Source organism: Montipora foliosa, chromosome 2 (genome assembly GCF_036669935.1).
Source record: "Montipora foliosa isolate CH-2021 chromosome 2, ASM3666993v2, whole genome shotgun sequence".
In the NCBI taxonomy this organism is placed as follows: Eukaryota; Metazoa; Cnidaria; class Anthozoa; order Scleractinia; family Acroporidae; genus Montipora; species Montipora foliosa.
In genome coordinates, this window is record NC_090870.1 from 60,049,272 (window position 1) to 60,067,652 (window position 18,381).

At 39.0% G+C, this 18,381-nt stretch overlaps 1 protein-coding gene across 1 annotated transcript; it reads right to left on the reverse strand.

Annotated features, from left to right (window-relative positions):
* Positions 1-13,355: 13,355 nt before the first annotated feature.
* LOC137991908 (uncharacterized) lies at positions 13,356-17,089 on the reverse strand. The gene is made up of 5 exons (XM_068836932.1): positions 16,921-17,089; positions 15,723-15,910; positions 15,078-15,170; positions 14,237-14,398; positions 13,356-13,778 (listed from the first exon to the last, which is right to left on the reverse strand). Exons 1-5 carry the CDS (start codon positions 17,087-17,089, stop codon positions 13,605-13,607), a joined length of 786 nt encoding a protein of 261 aa, XP_068693033.1. The 3' UTR covers positions 13,356-13,604.
* Positions 17,090-18,381: the final 1,292 nt, after the last annotated feature.

Genomic DNA, 18,381 nt, shown 5'->3' on the forward strand with positions numbered 1-18,381 from the left:
TTTTCCTGTGAACACTGCACCATACGGCCAAGTGGCCAACTGTTTCGAACAACATTATCCTCTGCACTAAGTACCAAGTCGCCAGGCTTCACATTTCTTCTTGACTTGGCCCATTTTGGTCTTCTTTGAAGAGCCGGCAGATACTCTCGTACCCAGCGTTTCCAATAGTGATCCACAAGGAACTGGACCTTTCTCCATGGCCTCCAGGAAAACTTATCCTCGGCTCACAAACGCTCCAGGCGGAAGTTGCGTAGCTCTCTGCAACAAAAAATGATTCGGTTTCAAGGCTGTAAAATCTGCAGGATCATCTAAAACAGCAGTTACTGGGCGGTTATTGATAATCGATTCGACTTTCGGCAAGCAATGTTCTCAGCTCTAAATCATTAAGAAGCTCATCTCCAACAACGCTCTTCAAGTGCTTCTTTGTAGTTTGCACCAGGCGTTCCCATACTCCGGACAGGGAAAGCAGGTGGTTGTAAGACCCACTTGATGCCCTTCTTCTGCAGCTGTTGTTCAATCCCAGGCTTTCCTCATTCCATTTCGAAATGGACTCCTTCAACTCTCTGTTGGCTCCAATAAAGTTATTTCCTCGATCCGACCAAATCTCTTTAGGCGGTCCTCTCCTACTAATAAACATCTGCCTCTAGCGATGGTGTCACTTCAAGGTAAACAGCACGAGTTGTAAGGCACGTAAATAAATATCCCCATCTTTTTGCGGTTCCGCGGCCCCACTTAACTGTTAATGGCCCGAAAAGGTTAACACCTGTGAAGGTAAACGGAGGATGATACGCTTACAACCTCGCCCTGGGCAAGGGCCCCATGACCTGTTCCTCTCGTTTGGCATTCAGTCTTCGGCATTTTACTCAATTCGTAATTGTTCGTTTCACTAGTATAGACTTCTTCCAGCAATGATCCAAAACATTCTTCTAAGCTCAGACAACGTCTGCTCCCTTCCACTATGAGCAGCAGTCTCGTGATAGTGGCGAACAAGCAATTGACTGACATGATGGTCCTTCGGCAGAATCGTCGCGTATTTTTCATCCGAGGACAGTGCCACTGCTTTCTGCAAACGACCGCCAACTCGCAAGGTTCCACTTAGTAACACTGGTCTCAGGTTTACTCTTTCTTTTGGGGGTGGAATGCGCCAAGGTGAGGCAAGTACCAAGTCTTTCTGCTTCGACGCTCAGCTTCTTCTGTAGTCACCTTCCTGGCATATCCTTTGCTGACAAGATTATCCATAAAGTCTCTGTACTTCCGATAAAAATTCTCATCACGTTTCAACGTTCTCTGCAACCGTACTTCAGCCATTCGTCTGTTGTCTGGTAACCAAGGGTCTTCATTCTTCCACAACATTCCCACTGAGTAGTGCCCAACTACTCTCGGTCTTCAACTGACATTTCCTTCCTTGAAGTCTTGTTCATGTCAATGTCCTCAAGTCTAAGAAACTGCTCCATCTGCTAATCTGACAGTTCAATGCCAAACTTTACAAAATTCACGTTCACCTTCCGTGAGTTTAAGGAGCTTACAGAATCTACTGGTCTAAGCACAGCCCAACCCAGCATGGTGCGCACAGCGTACGGTTCTCCTGCTCTGCCTTTGCGACATTCTTCATGCAGCTGGGCTTCAGGAACATTTGCACCAATCAGCATGGTCACCTCTGTCTCATCTACTTCGGGAAATACAATACCTTTAAAATGGGGCCATCTTGATAAATCCTTTGGCTTTGTTGCAGAAACGTTGAGATTGTCTACAACCTTATTGTCTTTTATTATCACAGTGCGACTCTCACTGTTGCCAGCTGCTCGCACTACAACGTCGACTTGGCCGACCCTTACTGCAGACTCTCCTGACAATGTACACACCGCCAACTTGAATGTATCATAGTTGTCAATCTGTATCCCAAGTTTCTCTGCTATCGACTTGGAAAAAGTTTCCTCGCTCCCGGTGTCTAATAGTGCATACGTTCTGACAGAGGGCCCCTCCTTACTCAGTATTTCGATCGGTACGACTTGCAATGCAATCTTTGCCTTTGAAGTTGTAGAGTATGTACGGCTTGGCGTTTAATCACCCGTAGCTGCAGTTACTAAATTCACATTAGCTGGCTCTTTTACTCGTTGGTCTCCCCTACCACCCACGCCAGTATTCACTTGGTCTTCCACTGATTTGTACAGTAAAGTGTGGTGGAGTTGCTGACAGTGCTTGCATCAGAAGGCTGATTTACATTCACCGACAAAATGTCCCTTTCGCAAACATTTCAAGCAAAGTCCCCTGTATCTCGCGAAGACCATTCTCTGCCTAACAGACTGCTGGTGAAATCAGGACAATGCTCTATCTTATGAGAGGCCTCACAGCTGTAGCTTTTTCCAGACTGAAGGGTGCCCCTTGACATTGAAACGTTTGAACCACTTCCTTGGGTGCTCTGGCTTTCTTGGGTATGTGGTCCAACCTGCGTTGAAAAATGTTGTCACTCTGGATCCAGCTTGTGCTGTGGGCTCCAAGGGCGGGGCTCGTCTGATGCCCTTTGCTGGTTGATTCACAACGCTTCTGCTTACTGCACCAACTTTGCTAAATATGGGGTCATTGGCTGTTTCAGCCCTCCTTTCTATGAATTCTACTAGCTCTTTGAGACTCGGGAACCTCCTTTTCTCTCTAATACGCTGAGCTTCGTCTCTCCACTTAACCTGAAGTGCAACCGGTAACCTTCCCGACATTTTTGCCGAATTGGTCATGTTCATTTCAGAGAGAGCATTCATGGATTGCAAAGTCTCATACAAGGTTCTTGAACGATCAGCAAATTCACGCAGGCTTTGTCTATCACTGCTTGAAATATTTGCTCCTTCCACCAAGCATCAGTAAATACCTTTACTACAACATGTGGTTGTCCGAAACGCTGCTCCAACAGTTTGAGAGCCTTTGATAAACCACCAGGCACTCCTTCAAGCCACAAAACGAATTTCCAGCTAACAAGGCTTAAAATTTCGTGGCCGACTGTCACTGTTTATCTTGCATCACACATCAAACAAGAACGTTCGGTACAGACAAAACCAAATAGGATTAATCTCATCTTTCAGCGTGTACTGCTGTGAACAAAACGTTTGTACAAGTAAACCAGAAGAGTGACTGATACGCCATAAAAGCATGAACACAAGCTTCGCATCGATAATCTCGAGCCGGAGCGAAAATAAATTATCGTAATTAAGAAAAACAAAAAAGCGCGGGAAAAGACACGACAGTTGACAACGTGGAAGAAAGCTCTGTTTGTTTTTTACGCTAGCAATTGCATTTCAATTAAAACCGAATTGTTTAATTCTCGTTAAAAAGCTTTTATCACAAACTTTATGCAGTATTTTCAGTTGCCCTTTCGCCCGTTGCCAAGCAACAAGTTCCCCTTCGCTTTGTTATTCATCATTGAGAATCCATAATGAGCAAAATGATAATAGGCCTTTTTCGATATGTTAAAATTCAGCTTGATAGTGAGGGAGTGAGGACCCAGACAAAGGAATGTGGATGATATGTAAATAATTTACACATTAACTCCGTCGTGTTTCTTTTCTTTTTTGTCCTCACTGCCTCACTATCAAGCTGAATATTTGATATTTCGAAAATGGCCTATTTTGTAATCCTTCTAACAATAGACCAAAATTATGTTTTTATTATTTGTTTCCAAGCACTTATAAAACGTTTCAAGAAGGTATGATAAGGCAAATAAAACAATGACATCCAGTCCGAAGAGGATTTGTAAATTCAAAGCCAGCGTTCCTAAAACTACTAGGCCAAGCCACTCAAGTATTCATTATACTGATTCATTTCATTTCATTTCATTGAATTTCTGGATCAGAGTCCCAATCCTGCCTTGGACTCTGATTTTTCAGTTGGCAAGCAACTAGTCCTTCCTTTATATCTTTATATCTTAAATTAAAACACCTCATTAGTTGCATTTGAAAATTTGGGGCGCATGATTTAGCAGAGCCCTCAGACCAGAGGACCATATTTTCCAGTGATGACCTACTGTAGATAAACGACCTAACACCCCACGACTCTGTGTTCTAGTAGCTCAATAGGTAGAGCAATGGGTCGTAGCTTCGAATCCTGCCTAATGACTCTGGTTTTTCAGTTGTCTTTTCACCCGCTGCCAAACAACTCGTTTCTCATCCTTCCCACGAGCGCTTTACACCTTAAAAATACGTAAAGTTGTACTTGAAGAAAAAGCTATGAATAAATTTGTCAGGATGTTTGGTAACCTGAATCTGGCTCGATTAACGAAATACCGATGGGAATGGCAGTTGAGTATTCGTAATTTACCTCATGAACTTCAATTAAACAGAGAAATCTACGTTTGAATCACTATCTCGAGGATTTTCTTCCTCAATAACAGTAACTGAAAACAATACTTCTAGAAATGTACAACTAAACATTTAGAAAATTTCCCTCAAGGTAGGCGTTGGCCGGGAATGTGACTCACTCAGCAGTCTTGCCTCAGCAGTTTTAACGAACAGGCCCCAGCTGCCTAGTGTTTATCCGCTGAATAGGGATTTATACGGTGGATAGCGTTATACACCTTTTGAACAACCGAGGCCCGATGCAGTGATCCCAAAGAAACAACTTGTATCACAGTAACTTGCTTACACGCGCAGTTAAATAAAACAGCGAACTTTGGAAGCCGACTAAAAAACTGTCTTAATTTCGCATCATTGCAGATAGAGAAGTTAAAAAGCCATTATTATGCGAATTAACAGGAGAGACCCTTTGGCTCACACGACGAAACAGATCTATTTCTGAGGTCAAAAACGTGGCTACCAGCCTATTAAATTTGTCAGAAAGAAAAAATTCCTGTCATCTTGAGAAAAAAATGCGTACGTGTGGTGGTGCAGTAAAACGACAAACCCCCGGACCGATTTGTTAGCTTTGCCAGGAAATTCTTTAGCTGATCCACCTCCATATTGAAACTCAAGAATATCGTTAAGCTTTTACCGCCAAACAAATGCTTTAGAAAGATAATTCTCTCGACCATTTCCCAAAGCATGAAAGACATTCGAAATATTCCCATGACAAATTGTGGTTAAAATTAGTTGTTTCATTTAACACAAAAGGAAATGTTCACATACAAAAATATATTTTATTGATGGTTCATCAAATGAATATTCCAGTATAATAATGACAGCAATTATATTAAAATATATTACCTATTTAATAGAGAGTTTGTATATCTGTAAAGAGCTTTTGCATTTTTTAAGTACAAAATTAATTGAATGTTTCATAAAAAGTAAAATACGATTTTCAATGCAACAATAGGCAAACCATGCAGCTAATTTTTGAGCTAAAAAGTGCTCTACTTTATAAAATCATTGATTCAATGTACTTAGTCACTATCAACAGACACTCTAAAGTGTTAAACTGTTGAAAGTCTTGCAATTATTCAGTAATTTTCAGTTATCGTCGGTTTTTTACTCTTGAAAAATTTGTGATCTCAGTGAGTAGGTAGCGGATACTTGTCTCAACTTCTCCAAGAACTCCCAATATCCACTTGTTCTGTCGATACGCAGACTGGTTCCACACTTCAATTGGCTGTGAAATGTTGGTTGACGGGAAGACACTGTCGGATGCAGAGTCACGTGCACTGAGCCAAAGCTGCAGAAAATAGAGAAATAAAGCAGGGTTAGATGTTTAAAAAACGATTGCCCTTCCCTAGGCGAGTGCACTGTTAAGAACTTAGAGCTGACATCAGTTAACTCCTGAAGGTTGAAAAACTAAAAGTTCTGTGAGTTAAACATTAAAAAAACTGGTATCGTCTTTTTCTTAACAAAATTTGACGAGAGCTTCCTCCATCCCACAAAAGAGAGTTATGAAAATACCTTGCAAAAAAAAATCGTTCACTTTTCATATTTTAAATAAAAACTGAAGAAATACATCACAGTCGTTTTAGATGGACAGATTTATTCCTTAAGACGGACATGTACATCAACATGACGTCACTTCCCAAGCTTTGCAGTGGACTCAACCCCGTCCCGAGACCGTTTTCTTATCAGTCACAAAATCTCTTAACTTAATTTGATATCTCAAACTTTAAGGTGTATTTCAAACAGTATATTTTTCAAAAGTATCTCAATTTTTTTCTTGTCATATGCACTTCAAGATATGAAGATCGAAGAAGCACCCTTTCCCCAAGAAACAGTAAAGTATAAGTCAATTTGTTTTCACTTACGACTGGTTTCCTCGCATCGTCTTTAAGCTCTCCAATCTTTTCATTTATATCTACAATCTTGCGAAAAAGTAGTTTACTGCCGCTTCTTTCGAAACCATGAGGCCAATGATCCAATATGTCTTGAAGGACAGCGTAGAATATAGAAAGCTGTTTGTATGCTTTCTTTACAAAGGTTTCTATCTAAAAAAACGGGACAAAAATGCACTCAGTTTCAATAGGGCTGTTTTTGGACTAACGAACAACAAGAAATGCATCAAGAAACGGAGCCATTTAATTTTTAAATGTTGATTTGATTAAAGATATACATTAATTAATATTTACTCAGGAATACACAGAAAACTTGAGATTTGAGCGCTCACAACAGGAATCGAACCTATGACCTCCCGATTACTACATCGGATTCCTTCTGAGGAGCTGTATACGAGAGTAGTAAGATGCGAGCCATTACAGCAGGCTCAGTCTTGGTGGTAGAGCACCCGATCTAGTAATCAAGATGTCATATTTTGTCATTAATATGTTCTACTTTGAGGAGATCTCTGATCTTATCCTATCATCCCCAAATCATCATTAAAATACTCCTCTTTGTAAACTAACATTTGCAACCTCCTTTACATTTCCATGTCACGCACAGTTGCGCTATACAGCAAAAACCCCCATACAAGAACCTAGAATTTTCTTTGCCAGGCTGAACATGTTCTTGTATTTTTGGAAAATTAAATGCCAAATTTCAGCTTTTAGGTTCTTATATGAGGGTTTTGATTGTAGTGCGCAGTTTTCCTCTTGGAAAGCGGTGCACCGCAATCCCAAGGACATGCCAACGAGTCCCGTTTCAGCCTGGATACTTTTTACCCTTATTATTATTATTATTATTATTCTACTTCTTCTTGTTCTTTTTCTTCTTGTTCTTCTTCTTCCTCTCCTTCTTTTTCTTCTTCTTTAGCATTATTCTAAGTCGTTCTCTTAACCTACATAGCAGGCGTTTGATGGTCAATCTCTCCTCTCTCAAAAAATTTTGCATTTTGCCAATTTGATAGACAAACCGGTCATCTTGTGTCCTCGAACAATTCGCTGGCGTCAAAACCAGTGATCGCTCACTTACCAATATAAGCCTGCTCTAGAGAACAAGCGTTTTGTAATACGCCCAATGGATCAAGATTTAATATCTTAATAAAGGAGACTGATAGATAACAGGAGGGATACTTACTGTCATATCTTGGCTCAACCGTTCCAGTCCACGTATTTCAACTTGCCTGGACTCAAGGGGGTCTCCAAAAAATTCCTTTGCCTAAAAACGAGAGACAACAAAGAATTTATTGACATGAGCTGATCAACTTAATCAGGAAATCATTTTATATATCGTCTTCTACTGACTTACTCCAAATTATAAGTTTCTTAGATCGCGATGGCGGGTACAACGAAACAATGTGCGGAAAGAACTGTACAAAACTTAATTCAGGATACTGAGGTACCAGTATGCTGAACGAGAAGTAGCCTGAGACCAGGTTCCGCAGTTGAGGTTATGGAGCGAAAAGGAACGCAGCGGGAAAATAAATGGCGAGCGAAGCAAGCCGAGCGGGGAACTGGAGCGGTGAATCATTACCCCAACTGCAGAGCGTTGTTCCATGCTAAACGAGAAGTCATGCGTTATTTATATGTTTTGTAGAATGTGAATTCCAATTTATATTCTAACAGATTACGATTGTTGTCTGCCCTTTACGACAGGCAGTCCTCTAACGTTTGTCTGGAACTTTCTAGCAGTTCCCGATTTAATGTTCAACTTAGTGAATTACCCTAACTGTCCCAATTACTTAAACATTAAAAATGAAGCATGGAAATGAACATGATAAACAAAGGACAAGGTGCAGGGCGAAATGTATTTTATCGATGTCAACTCGGCGATACTCGGAAAATCCCAGTAATTCTTTGCAAGACTCGAACCTACGACCTTCCGATCACTAAAATTCAGCGTTTCAGCCGCTGAGCTAGAGGCTACTTGTGTCAGCTATAGCCCATCAGACTGCGCTCATATGACAGTTATTGCTAGAACTCGTGTAAGGAAAGTGCGGAAAATTCCGATTATCTCCAAATCTTGAACGATAATATACATCATTTTACATGTCTACTCAAGACTGCATTAGATAATAGTGTTGATCTATCAACTTTCGGCTTTGCCCCAGCTAAGTTACAAATGGATTTATTTTTAGATACACTTTGCGCGCGAAACAAAGAAAGGGCTGGCAATTTTAACCAATCAGAAGAAGCCACGTTACGCGTGACTTCTTCTGCCATGTTTTGTCAGGGACATGACAACTGATTTTCGAGGGAATGGGTATTCTACAGATAGATTTATTTGTGATTGTGCTGGGGGGCCCACCCATGCCATAACTGCATGGGGTTAATGATGTCTCACCACTTCGTTACCACGATTTCATTAGTTTAGTTATTAACTAAGATACTTACATATGCCCTTCGAGTATCAAAGATTAAGTCTTCCAGTCTTGTTCTGCCTCCGTTAGAAGCTATGTCCATTTTATGAAGAACAGCTCTGGTCCTTGTCAGTATTTTCTCTTTAGCGGGAGCTCCGATGGAATTAAAAGGAACGGCAAGGAACAAAACGAGCCAAAACGGTGATACTAAAAGAGATTAGGGATACAGCGTTATAATCCGTATGTACTTGTTTTCTAGTAACTTTCTCTGTAGTTTATTTTTGTTTATTTTATTTTATTGTATGAGGCTGCAATGACCGCGCGGATTTTCCTTGTGTCATTATCCGCTCTCTCATAATTGCCCGCCAAACGAACCTTCATCAAGTTCCTATATATCAAAATACAAGTCATTTAATCAATCGAATTTTAAACTTAACATTATTGATTCATCCTAGATTTGCCAAAGAAATAAACTCTAGCAAAAATTTGCGAAAATTGATTTACTGGCCAGTTCATATTCACCTTTATGACTTTGCGCTATGTTGTACCCCGACGTAGTTTCTAAAAAAGCGCTTTGCGTACATGTCAAGCACTGGGCGTCTCTCCCACAAAATATCAACTAAGAGTTTAAAAGTTGCTCTTACCTTCCATGTCTTCGGTGTAAGTTTCCCTCCGTAATATAATAACCGTTGGTGAATTGATTTCAGTTGTCAGTATGTTGAGAATGATTGAGAACTTTGTATCTCCCAGTATATGTATGGAACGCTTTACAATAGATAGGAAATCAGAGATGTAATGTTTCCCGACTCATAGGGTAATTTTTCTTCCATGTCAGTTCCGTTCTCTTTAATGAGGGAAATCTCAGTGCCGATGTTTCTTCTTATTTTAGAATCGGAAATTTGTTCCGTATTTTGTTTTTGAGCCTTGAAAGCTATCCAAGATTAAGATTTTAGAGTGGGCACAGCAGCAGAATTTTGCCATTGTATCTTCAACAAAAGAGAAAATTTGCGAGTTTATTGAAATCCCATCAAATACACAAACGCCCACCATTTAATGCGATATTAATTTGAATATACGGTTCTCAATTATGTACTCGTCATAAACCAATTATAACTCCACCCCCCTCCCCCCTCCCCAAAAGGAAAAGGTTCTAGAATTTAAACAGATAAACCATCACTATAAGCTCCACATATAATGGCCGTTTTCTTCAACATGAACTGCAGCTTTCAGATCCTTCACGTCTCAACGCTGCATATCGTAGACAAAAAAGTGAAATAAGTAAGTGATCTCCAGTAACTACCGTTCAAACATTTATTTGGTGAAGCATAAGACGAAATGAAAACGTTACGCCAATCGCTTCCGTCAGGAAGTCAGCTAAAAGTCACTCAGTGTATAAATGTTCTTGTATGAGAATTAATTTGCATAATAACTGGTTTGTAAACTTCCCTTTTTGCAATGATCCGAAATTAAGACAGTTTTGTTAGATGGCTTCCAAAAATCGCTGTTTCATCTCAGTAAGGTGCACCGAGGCAAGTTACTGTGATAATTTCTTTGGGATCATCACCGCCATCTGTTCGACAAAACTTGGCAAGACTGCTGTGTATGTTTCACATTCCAACGCCTGACTTCTAGAAATGTTTGCCTTTACATTTTGAAAGTTTCGAACGTATTGTTTCCAGTTACTGTCGTTGAGAAAAAAGAAAGTTAGTGATTCAAACGTAGTTTTCTCTGTTTGGCTGATTGCCGTTCATAACGTAAAGTAGGGGCACTCAGACCATATTGTCTTTTCTGTGGTTCATTAATCGTGCAAGACTCACGTCGCTAAACACACTGACAAAATTTTTCATCATTTCCTCCTCGCTATGTATTTTATCGTTGACAATTTCATAATGGGCCATTTTCAAATCCACCACTGGGCCAAAAGTTTTCAAGCTGAGCTTGTAATAAAGTTTCAAGAAAGTTTTTGGGCAACCGTCATCATTCCAATGTGCAAATTTTAACTTAGAAATAAACAATAACATTCAGTCCGACTCGAAGAGCATTTGCAAATTCAAGTCCAGCCATCCTGAACTATTGGGCTAATTGCATTCGCAAGGCACTTCATCGAGAGATGGACGACTAACTAGCAGTGTATACCTATTCTTCTTACTACTTTCACAACTTCACACTGATCAACTTCATCAGTAATGAAATGCATGTATAAATTTTAAGTGGTTACAGATGAAAAGAAGAAGTGATCTTCGCACATATCTGGGTAATTTTGGTATAAGAGTCAATAATTGCTTAAAATTGTCGAGATAAGTGCGAGGATAACTTCTTGCTTCATCAGCAGTGATGTTATCTTATCTAATTACGCGAACTGTGTACCAAGTCAAAGATAAATGACACACAAAAGACGGTCATAAAATAAGTTCTAATGATTTTCTTACTCATTACATTCGTAATCAATTTTGTCTGCTCTTGTTGTATCGGTTCCATATCATCAGTCAAAACGCTCGATCGAAGGATTCCAAGTCAAAGCCACGGCACCAAACGACCATGGCCTTTGTGGCATAACGTATCAGTAGATGTTCGAAATGAACCCGAAAGTTTTAAAATTGCATAACCTTGATGATGCCGCAGATCTTCTAAAGCTACGATTAAAGTTTTCAAAAACAGCTCAAGGCGTCTAATAGTTTATTAATTTGTTTATCATCAAAAATATTATTCTAAGGACAACATCAAACGTCTTTTTAAAACTGCCAAAGAAACTAAACGGAGAGTGCATAAATTATTGTTTCAAAAGCGCAATTTTGTCGAATACTTCCGGCAGCCCGTATGGCTATGTTTGACGTTCTTCATGGCCGCCATTTTGGTTGACGAAAACAAAAGATCTCCTCATCTCGCTTTTTTTATGGTTGACTATGGATACTAGAAAATAAGATGAGATACTTCGTGACACATATACAAAAGTAATATTTGGTGATGTCACGACGACCTAAGTTTTAACCAGCTTTCTGTTTAGGAAGAGAGTAACTGCTGGGTTAGGCTTTGATGTCTAGCGAAATGGTTTGTTTTCATAAATTGTCCTGGTGGCACCATATAAAACTTCAGTAAAATTGTTTGGTACCTTATGTACACAAAACTAAGTGTCTCGCCTTATTTTGGAGTATCCATTCTAGTCACAACCTTATTATTATTCTCCACTATCATTTGTACATTGGGCCATTTTCGGTCTCAAGAGGTTGGTCGCGAACACACGAACTCTGCGTGCATGCGAAAGAGGTTTGGCATTTTCCGAACGTTTGCTTACTCTCTCAAATTCAAATGCAAATAAAACCATGACCTTGTCAGTCAACCTTAAAAGAAGTCATAGCCGTCCACGAAGTGTACAGCTCGCGACAGGATGGGCAAAGCAGCAAAAGGTTCCTCTCCTCTCTCCTTTCTGTACGGCCCATGAGCACAGCTGCACCACAGCCAGATGAAATTAGCTCGGGGTTGACCACTACGCCAGCCTAACTCCTTTATCGTGTTCATGCGTCAAAACTTGATAAAGAAAAATTATTTTGCTACTGCATAGAAAACATGACCAACTAGAGAGTTTTTTATGAACGACGAAATCTGTCCCGAAACCATTTTGAAAAAAATCTTGGTGGCGTAGAAACCACAATTATGCCCTGCAACCTTTTAAGTTTGTCCTATTTTAGTTCTTACAACCTTTTTTGTAAGATTTGTTTTGGTGTTAATGCGCACTGTGCTGTATACAAATACGAAAAACGCCAAACCTTTGGTATTCTGGGGTCTTCTAATGTTATCAGGGGGATTATTTCAAAGGTGTTTGTGGACTGGGTTGTAGCTATGATAGGAGACAATGCAACCCGGCCTCTGATTGCCTCCAAGCTACGGCCTTCGCTATCTTTTTTTTTCTTTATTGTGATTTAGAGCACGAAAGCGAAATGGTTGAATCAAGCATAGTAACAAAGCGTAAAATTTAACGCTGCGAGCGTAGTGGTATCTCAAGGAACAGTAAATCATGATCACTAAAGCTTGGTTTACAAGTAAGACGCAAGCATAAGCAGAAGCGCTTAATGCTTCCGTCACATCGGTTTACACGTTAGTTTCTTGTGCTTATGCTTATTCTTGCGTCGCACGTGTAAACCAGGCTTAAGCCTCTACGCATGTGAGATTATTTTCTCTTTATTTCTTCCCATAGTTTTTTCCTAGGGAACCCCGGTTCTCCTTTGTTTGTTGATTTCAGTTTACAATGTCCCAATAGGCCTTTTGCAACTAACGATCACATGGTACAAAATCCGCCATGCTGGAGGGCAAGCTCATTATTATTCCCCCATAGGGACATTAAAACAAAGGCAAGTCAAGCTTGACTGGTTCAGGTCTCTTTGTTTTAATGTCCCAGTGGGGGAATAATAATGAGCTTGCCCTCCAGCATGGCGGATTTTGTACCATGTGTTCGTTAGTTGCAAAAGGCCTATTAGTACACCAGCGCAAGAACGACTAGACGCATAAATAAAGTTCCTTTCTGCTCTTTTCCTTTCCCATCAATATGATTTAATTTGATATGATTTAGTGCTTACCAATAGAGCGCTTGACTAAATAAGATTAAGACTTAAGAAAGTGTGATACGGTTTCTTTGTGTTATACAGTTAGTGCGCAAAGAGAACCAAGCCTAAAAAAACAATCACCTTTTGCTGTCGACGTCGTAAAGGGTGAAAACAATCATTTTTTTTCTTCGTGGTTAATTTCATTTTTATTACTTGAATTATGCATAAAATAAAAAAAGGAAAAAATACATGAAATTCTTTTTTTTTTTTTTTTTTACAGGATGTTATCTTTCTTGCTCACTGACACAGTGAATATTATATAAATTATTACAAGAGTAGTCACAAAACCTTTTATCTTATAAACACTGAATAAAATGAGCATCAAGCTCTACGTTTCAAAACCATTGATGCAATGAACGGGAAGAAATGACTGCGTAATCAAGCGCTTGACGACTGTCGGTGAAACTCAACTTGAACTGGAAACAGCCAGTGAAGAAAGTTCTTCTGAACACCTAGTTCCCACTCGTCGTGTTGTTTTGGGGTCAAGGTCGGGCTGGGAGTGGGTTGTAGCGTAGTCAGTCGAAGAGTTACATTATATCCCTCACACATTTCCTGTAACAGCAGAAACAATAACGTAAATTAAGACGTGGTTTCAGTTCCATTTGATGAATCGCAACTTGACTGATTTTGACAACTTTTCAACAACATGCCAAAACCATGCAACAGATTGGCTACAGAGCTCAGCGAGAAGGCAAGACTCTCATGTCAAATAAATAACAACGCAAGTTGTGAAAAAACTTAGGAAAAGGGCCCTTGACTTTGTCTGTAGGACCTTGCAACTTTTTTCTTCTGACTAAAAATGTTTTCTCAGAAAACAAGCAGAAAAATGCATTTCAAATTTATTTGAAGTTCCCACCATTATGCTTACTCGCTCTCTCAGATATATAAATTCTTGTTTATTAATAATTTGATTAGAGAGTAAGTCTACTCTGAAGTCAAACACAACTTTTATTTTTTTACACTAGGTCGTAATGACATGAAGCTTTCATTGAAACGTTTCTATGACTCACCAGCTGCTGAAAATAGCCAATGAAAATGTTGATATTAGTAATGATGTTTTGAAAGTTTGTCACAAAGTTGTTCCCATTGTGGACCTCATAGCTCTTTATCTCTGTAAAGAAATCGTCGAAGGCGAAAAGCTCGTCTACTAACTTTTTGAGAAGGCTTGGTTCCTGACAAGATAGATGGAATGAAAGAAAAAGAATTAAATTAAAATAATTTGAATGCAAAGAGATATACTGAGTATGATAATATGACTAATACCGGACTGAACAACGGAAACACTCACAACACGGCTAGTTCCTTTGATTCCAAGAAATTCATTCAATTTCGATTATTTGCTTTTTAAGGTCCAATGCATTTCAGTAAGATTTGAAATTATTTGCATTTTCTCGGAGACCAGTGAACTGTCACATAACAATATCAACACAGCATACATCAATCTTTATAGTTCTGGATAACGCTATCCACAGGACAAATCACTATTCAGCGGATATTAAACACTAGCAAAACCAATTGAGTTATCCAGTGGATAGTGATTTATCCAATGGATGGCGCTATCCACCCTTGGAACAACCGGGGGAGGAGTCAGTTTTTTTCAAACTTTTTCTTTTATCCGTGACATTCCATGGAAGTCCAGAACATCGACTGTGAAACGATACCCGCATAATTGATACGTATAATTAAAACTAATTCCATGGCGCCTACACTCCCTATTCACCAAAGGACATTTGAGTTCATAATTTGAAGTGAATCATTCGTAAGTTTTTGCTTGTGGGGATTCACTTGTGTCTACGATAATTTGCCGCCGAATTGTGTCGTTAAACTTAAGTTAAGTGCTCGCTAACTTACCGGTATGGTATCCAGATGCCATCCGTACCGAGGCAATCCGGGAATTTGGTGGACATATTCATCATAGTGAACGTCTCCCAAACGGATTTGTGCCTGGGAGTAAATTTATCAAGCAATGATTAGCAAGAAATCTGTGATACGATACGACGACATGTTTGCTGTTACATGAAAATGTTTTCAGAGAACACAACAACTAGTCTTCGAATTACTAGATCTTCGTAAGTCAAATTTCAAAAGGGGTCAGAAAATCAGTGGAAAAACTTGAACTATTTGGAAATTAATTTCCTTGACAAATATTCGGAAGAAGTGACAAGGAACGTGTAAAGTTAAAAGCTCTTTAAGCCTAGTTAATTAATATCTCACGTTAGTTTTAGTAAAGACGAGTAACCTATACAAAATTAATATACGAGATGCTACGGCTAATATGAAGTATGACCAAGAGAGAAATCAATATCCTAGTTTTTCAATATCTTAACTATTTTGTTTTGTCAATAAACTGAGTATATCGAAGCTCTAAGGAAGACTGAGATCGATATCTAAATAACAACTTGTCAACAATGCTTTGAAAAGAGAAAAGCTTAAGTAGGGTTCTTAATACATTACCCGAACTTGAAATACTGAATAGAATTCGCATGTCCTACTTACAAAATCATTTTGAGTTTCTCCGACAACCCGTGAAAGCTCAAGTGATTTGTGCCATATCCATTCTTTCACATCTTTTACGGTGGCGGAACCCGCCATTGCACATGGCTTAATTGGAACAGTCATGGAAGGTCCAGGAAACAGTACGACAGATAGACATCCCACGAAAAATGGGAACCAGGAAATTAAGGCTGTAAAAAGAAAGATCAGTCGCAATTATAGGCAACTGCTTATGGAAATACGTTGGTCCTTACACCATGCTCACACCCATCGAATTCATTTTGCGGTCTTAGAAATATTCAATTCTACTTTAGGAAACAACCAATAAAATTAAACACGGCCAAAAGTACCCTAAGCACGTTTACAAGTCGTAGACTGTCGTTTATATTGCTCAAACGATTCCGTTTACAAGTAAAATGCTTCATTTTCCCATATGATTTTCTTTGCTTGAAAAAGGTAATAAAAAAAAAAATTTAACAAACTCGATGAGTTTAAATAAATACAGGTTTATTCACAAAGCCACCAGTGAGTCACAAAATCACTATGCGAATTATTTTTTTTGAGAAATGACTAGCTTGCTAAGCTTTGGGATCAGTTGGACTTTAGAATTCGTGGTATCTCGTGCTGATATTTAGCAGCTATTCACCGAAGTGGAGGTGGCTAGTGGCGGATATTTACCGAGCGGCGAGGTAAATATCCACCTCTAGCCAACGACACGGAGGTGAATAGTTGTTCTAGTATGTACTAAGACAGTGAGATAATATAGCACAAAAAGATGATTTTAACTCATTCATTCCTGCAAAGATTACAACATCTTCGGGCGCAAATCCCGCGCAAATTGCTCGGAAGTGACTAGCAAATGATATCCAGAGTTTGAGTAGCCAATCAGCGCGCGCGTTCAACGCTATCCACTGTTTTAGTATATACTAAATGTATATAAAACACAAATAACAAGCCAGTTAGCCAAAACTTAAACGGTATCAGTTTATGTGGCGCACCACATACCATACAACAAGTACATTAAATCAATGGCACTCGGTGACACTGGATCAATCAAAAGAGTTTTCTCGTTCGCATTTTTAATCAATAAAGCGTAAATTTCGCCTAATTAAGTACGTTTGAAATAATAGTCTCACTGAGTTTTCAAGCACAACTGCTCACTTCAATCAGCTTAGTTAGGTAAAATTCCCTACAAACGTACCTGATGTTGTAGTTTTCATTTTCAGAGGACACTCCTTTGTTTTGCTGTTGTGATTCTCTTTTCTGCTTCTTTCTTTTAGATAGTTGTGATAGTGGTGACCATCCTTTACCGGGTTATATAGCTGGCCACGGTAAAGCAAGAAAGATGATTTTTCTGACTTTATTGTCATTTTTCTAAATATAATCAATTTTTCTCACAACTCCCCGGACTTTATTCCTTCCTTCCTCATTAGTTTAAACGGCAGTTTTAAAATAACGTCATAAAAAAGTGAGCCAACAGTAAATGGTTGAGACTACCTTATTTTTCCACCGGATTTAACTATGTGAATGACTTCGATATCCAAAGGAATCTACGAGAACTCGGAGGACTCGAAGTTGTGTCATCACTTTTGATCGTGATATTTTCGTAACCAATGGAATTTTCTCGAATGTATAACTATGCGTTTTCTTTTGAAAAGGCCATCTAATGATTTTTATGAACTTTTTATGCCTCATTACGAATTGCAGAACATTAAAAAGTTCGTCCTTTTCCGTGATATAAATTTGCAAATAATAATGAGCTAAGCAGCAATTATGAAATTTGATACGATATAAATGAAAACTGACACTGCGACGCGTGAAATTGACTTTTGACTTTCCGTCAGTTTCAACCTCATCTTCTAAACTCGTTCACAGATCGGTCTCGTTCCTTCCCATTTGTTTATTATTATTTGTAACTTATTTAGGCTTAATTGTTTGTCAATTTTAAGTTACCAAGGAAAGTACATTATGGCGGCGGATTTTAGTTTATATTCTTAGAACATGACTTTCACTTCCACCGGATGCAAATAAACCAAGAACTTGTTCAGTTGTGTCACGGTGGATATTCTGCTTACTGAGCAGCAGTATTATTAACCAGCCGACTCGACTACCGAATTGATCATCAAACTGAAATTACCACAAATAATTCCTAGCTTCATTGATGATAGTATTGGTGCATCACGTTGGGGCTCCTTGAAGTCACTTCCGTTTTGGGTTTACCCATTGTTTTAATTTAACGTTCATTTAACGCTTAGATGTAAACGTTTCAGTCGTAGGTAATCTGATAGATGTAAGTAGTTACTAGCCCCTAATTCTTCAGTTTAAAGTAATTTGATATCTTGGTATCGTATTTCTTCAAGAGCCATAATGGGACTATGATGGCTCTTGATTTCTTGTGTTTCTGTTTTCTTGATTTTGTGTTTAATGCTTACTTTGGGAAATACTACGACACGAACAGATAACTTTTGGCCACACTTCATTTATAAAATTTTGAAACCAAGGCGCCGTTAGAGTATTTTGATTTTTAAAAAGCCAGAAAGTACATATCTTCGGAAAGAAATACGTTCTTTGCAAATTTGGCAATGGCCTCTTACAACAACCTCTGACGCAAACTCAGTAGACGACATAGAGACATCTATTTGACATTATTGACATTTTTAGA

Bases quoted from the DNA above. Each gene is read 5' to 3' on its own strand.
- LOC137991908 (XM_068836932.1), bottom strand. From the start codon at position 17,089: ATGACAATAAAGTCAGAAAAATCATCTTTCTTGCTTTACCGTGGCCAG. The intron at 14,399-15,077 runs GTAAGTTAGCGA...CTATCTTGTCAG, and splicing joins GGCATCTGGATACCATACCG to GAACCAAGCCTTCTCAAAAA. The intron at 13,779-14,236 runs GTGAGTCATAGA...CTGCTGTTACAG, and splicing joins TTGGCTATTTTCAGCAGCTG to GAAATGTGTGAGGGATATAA.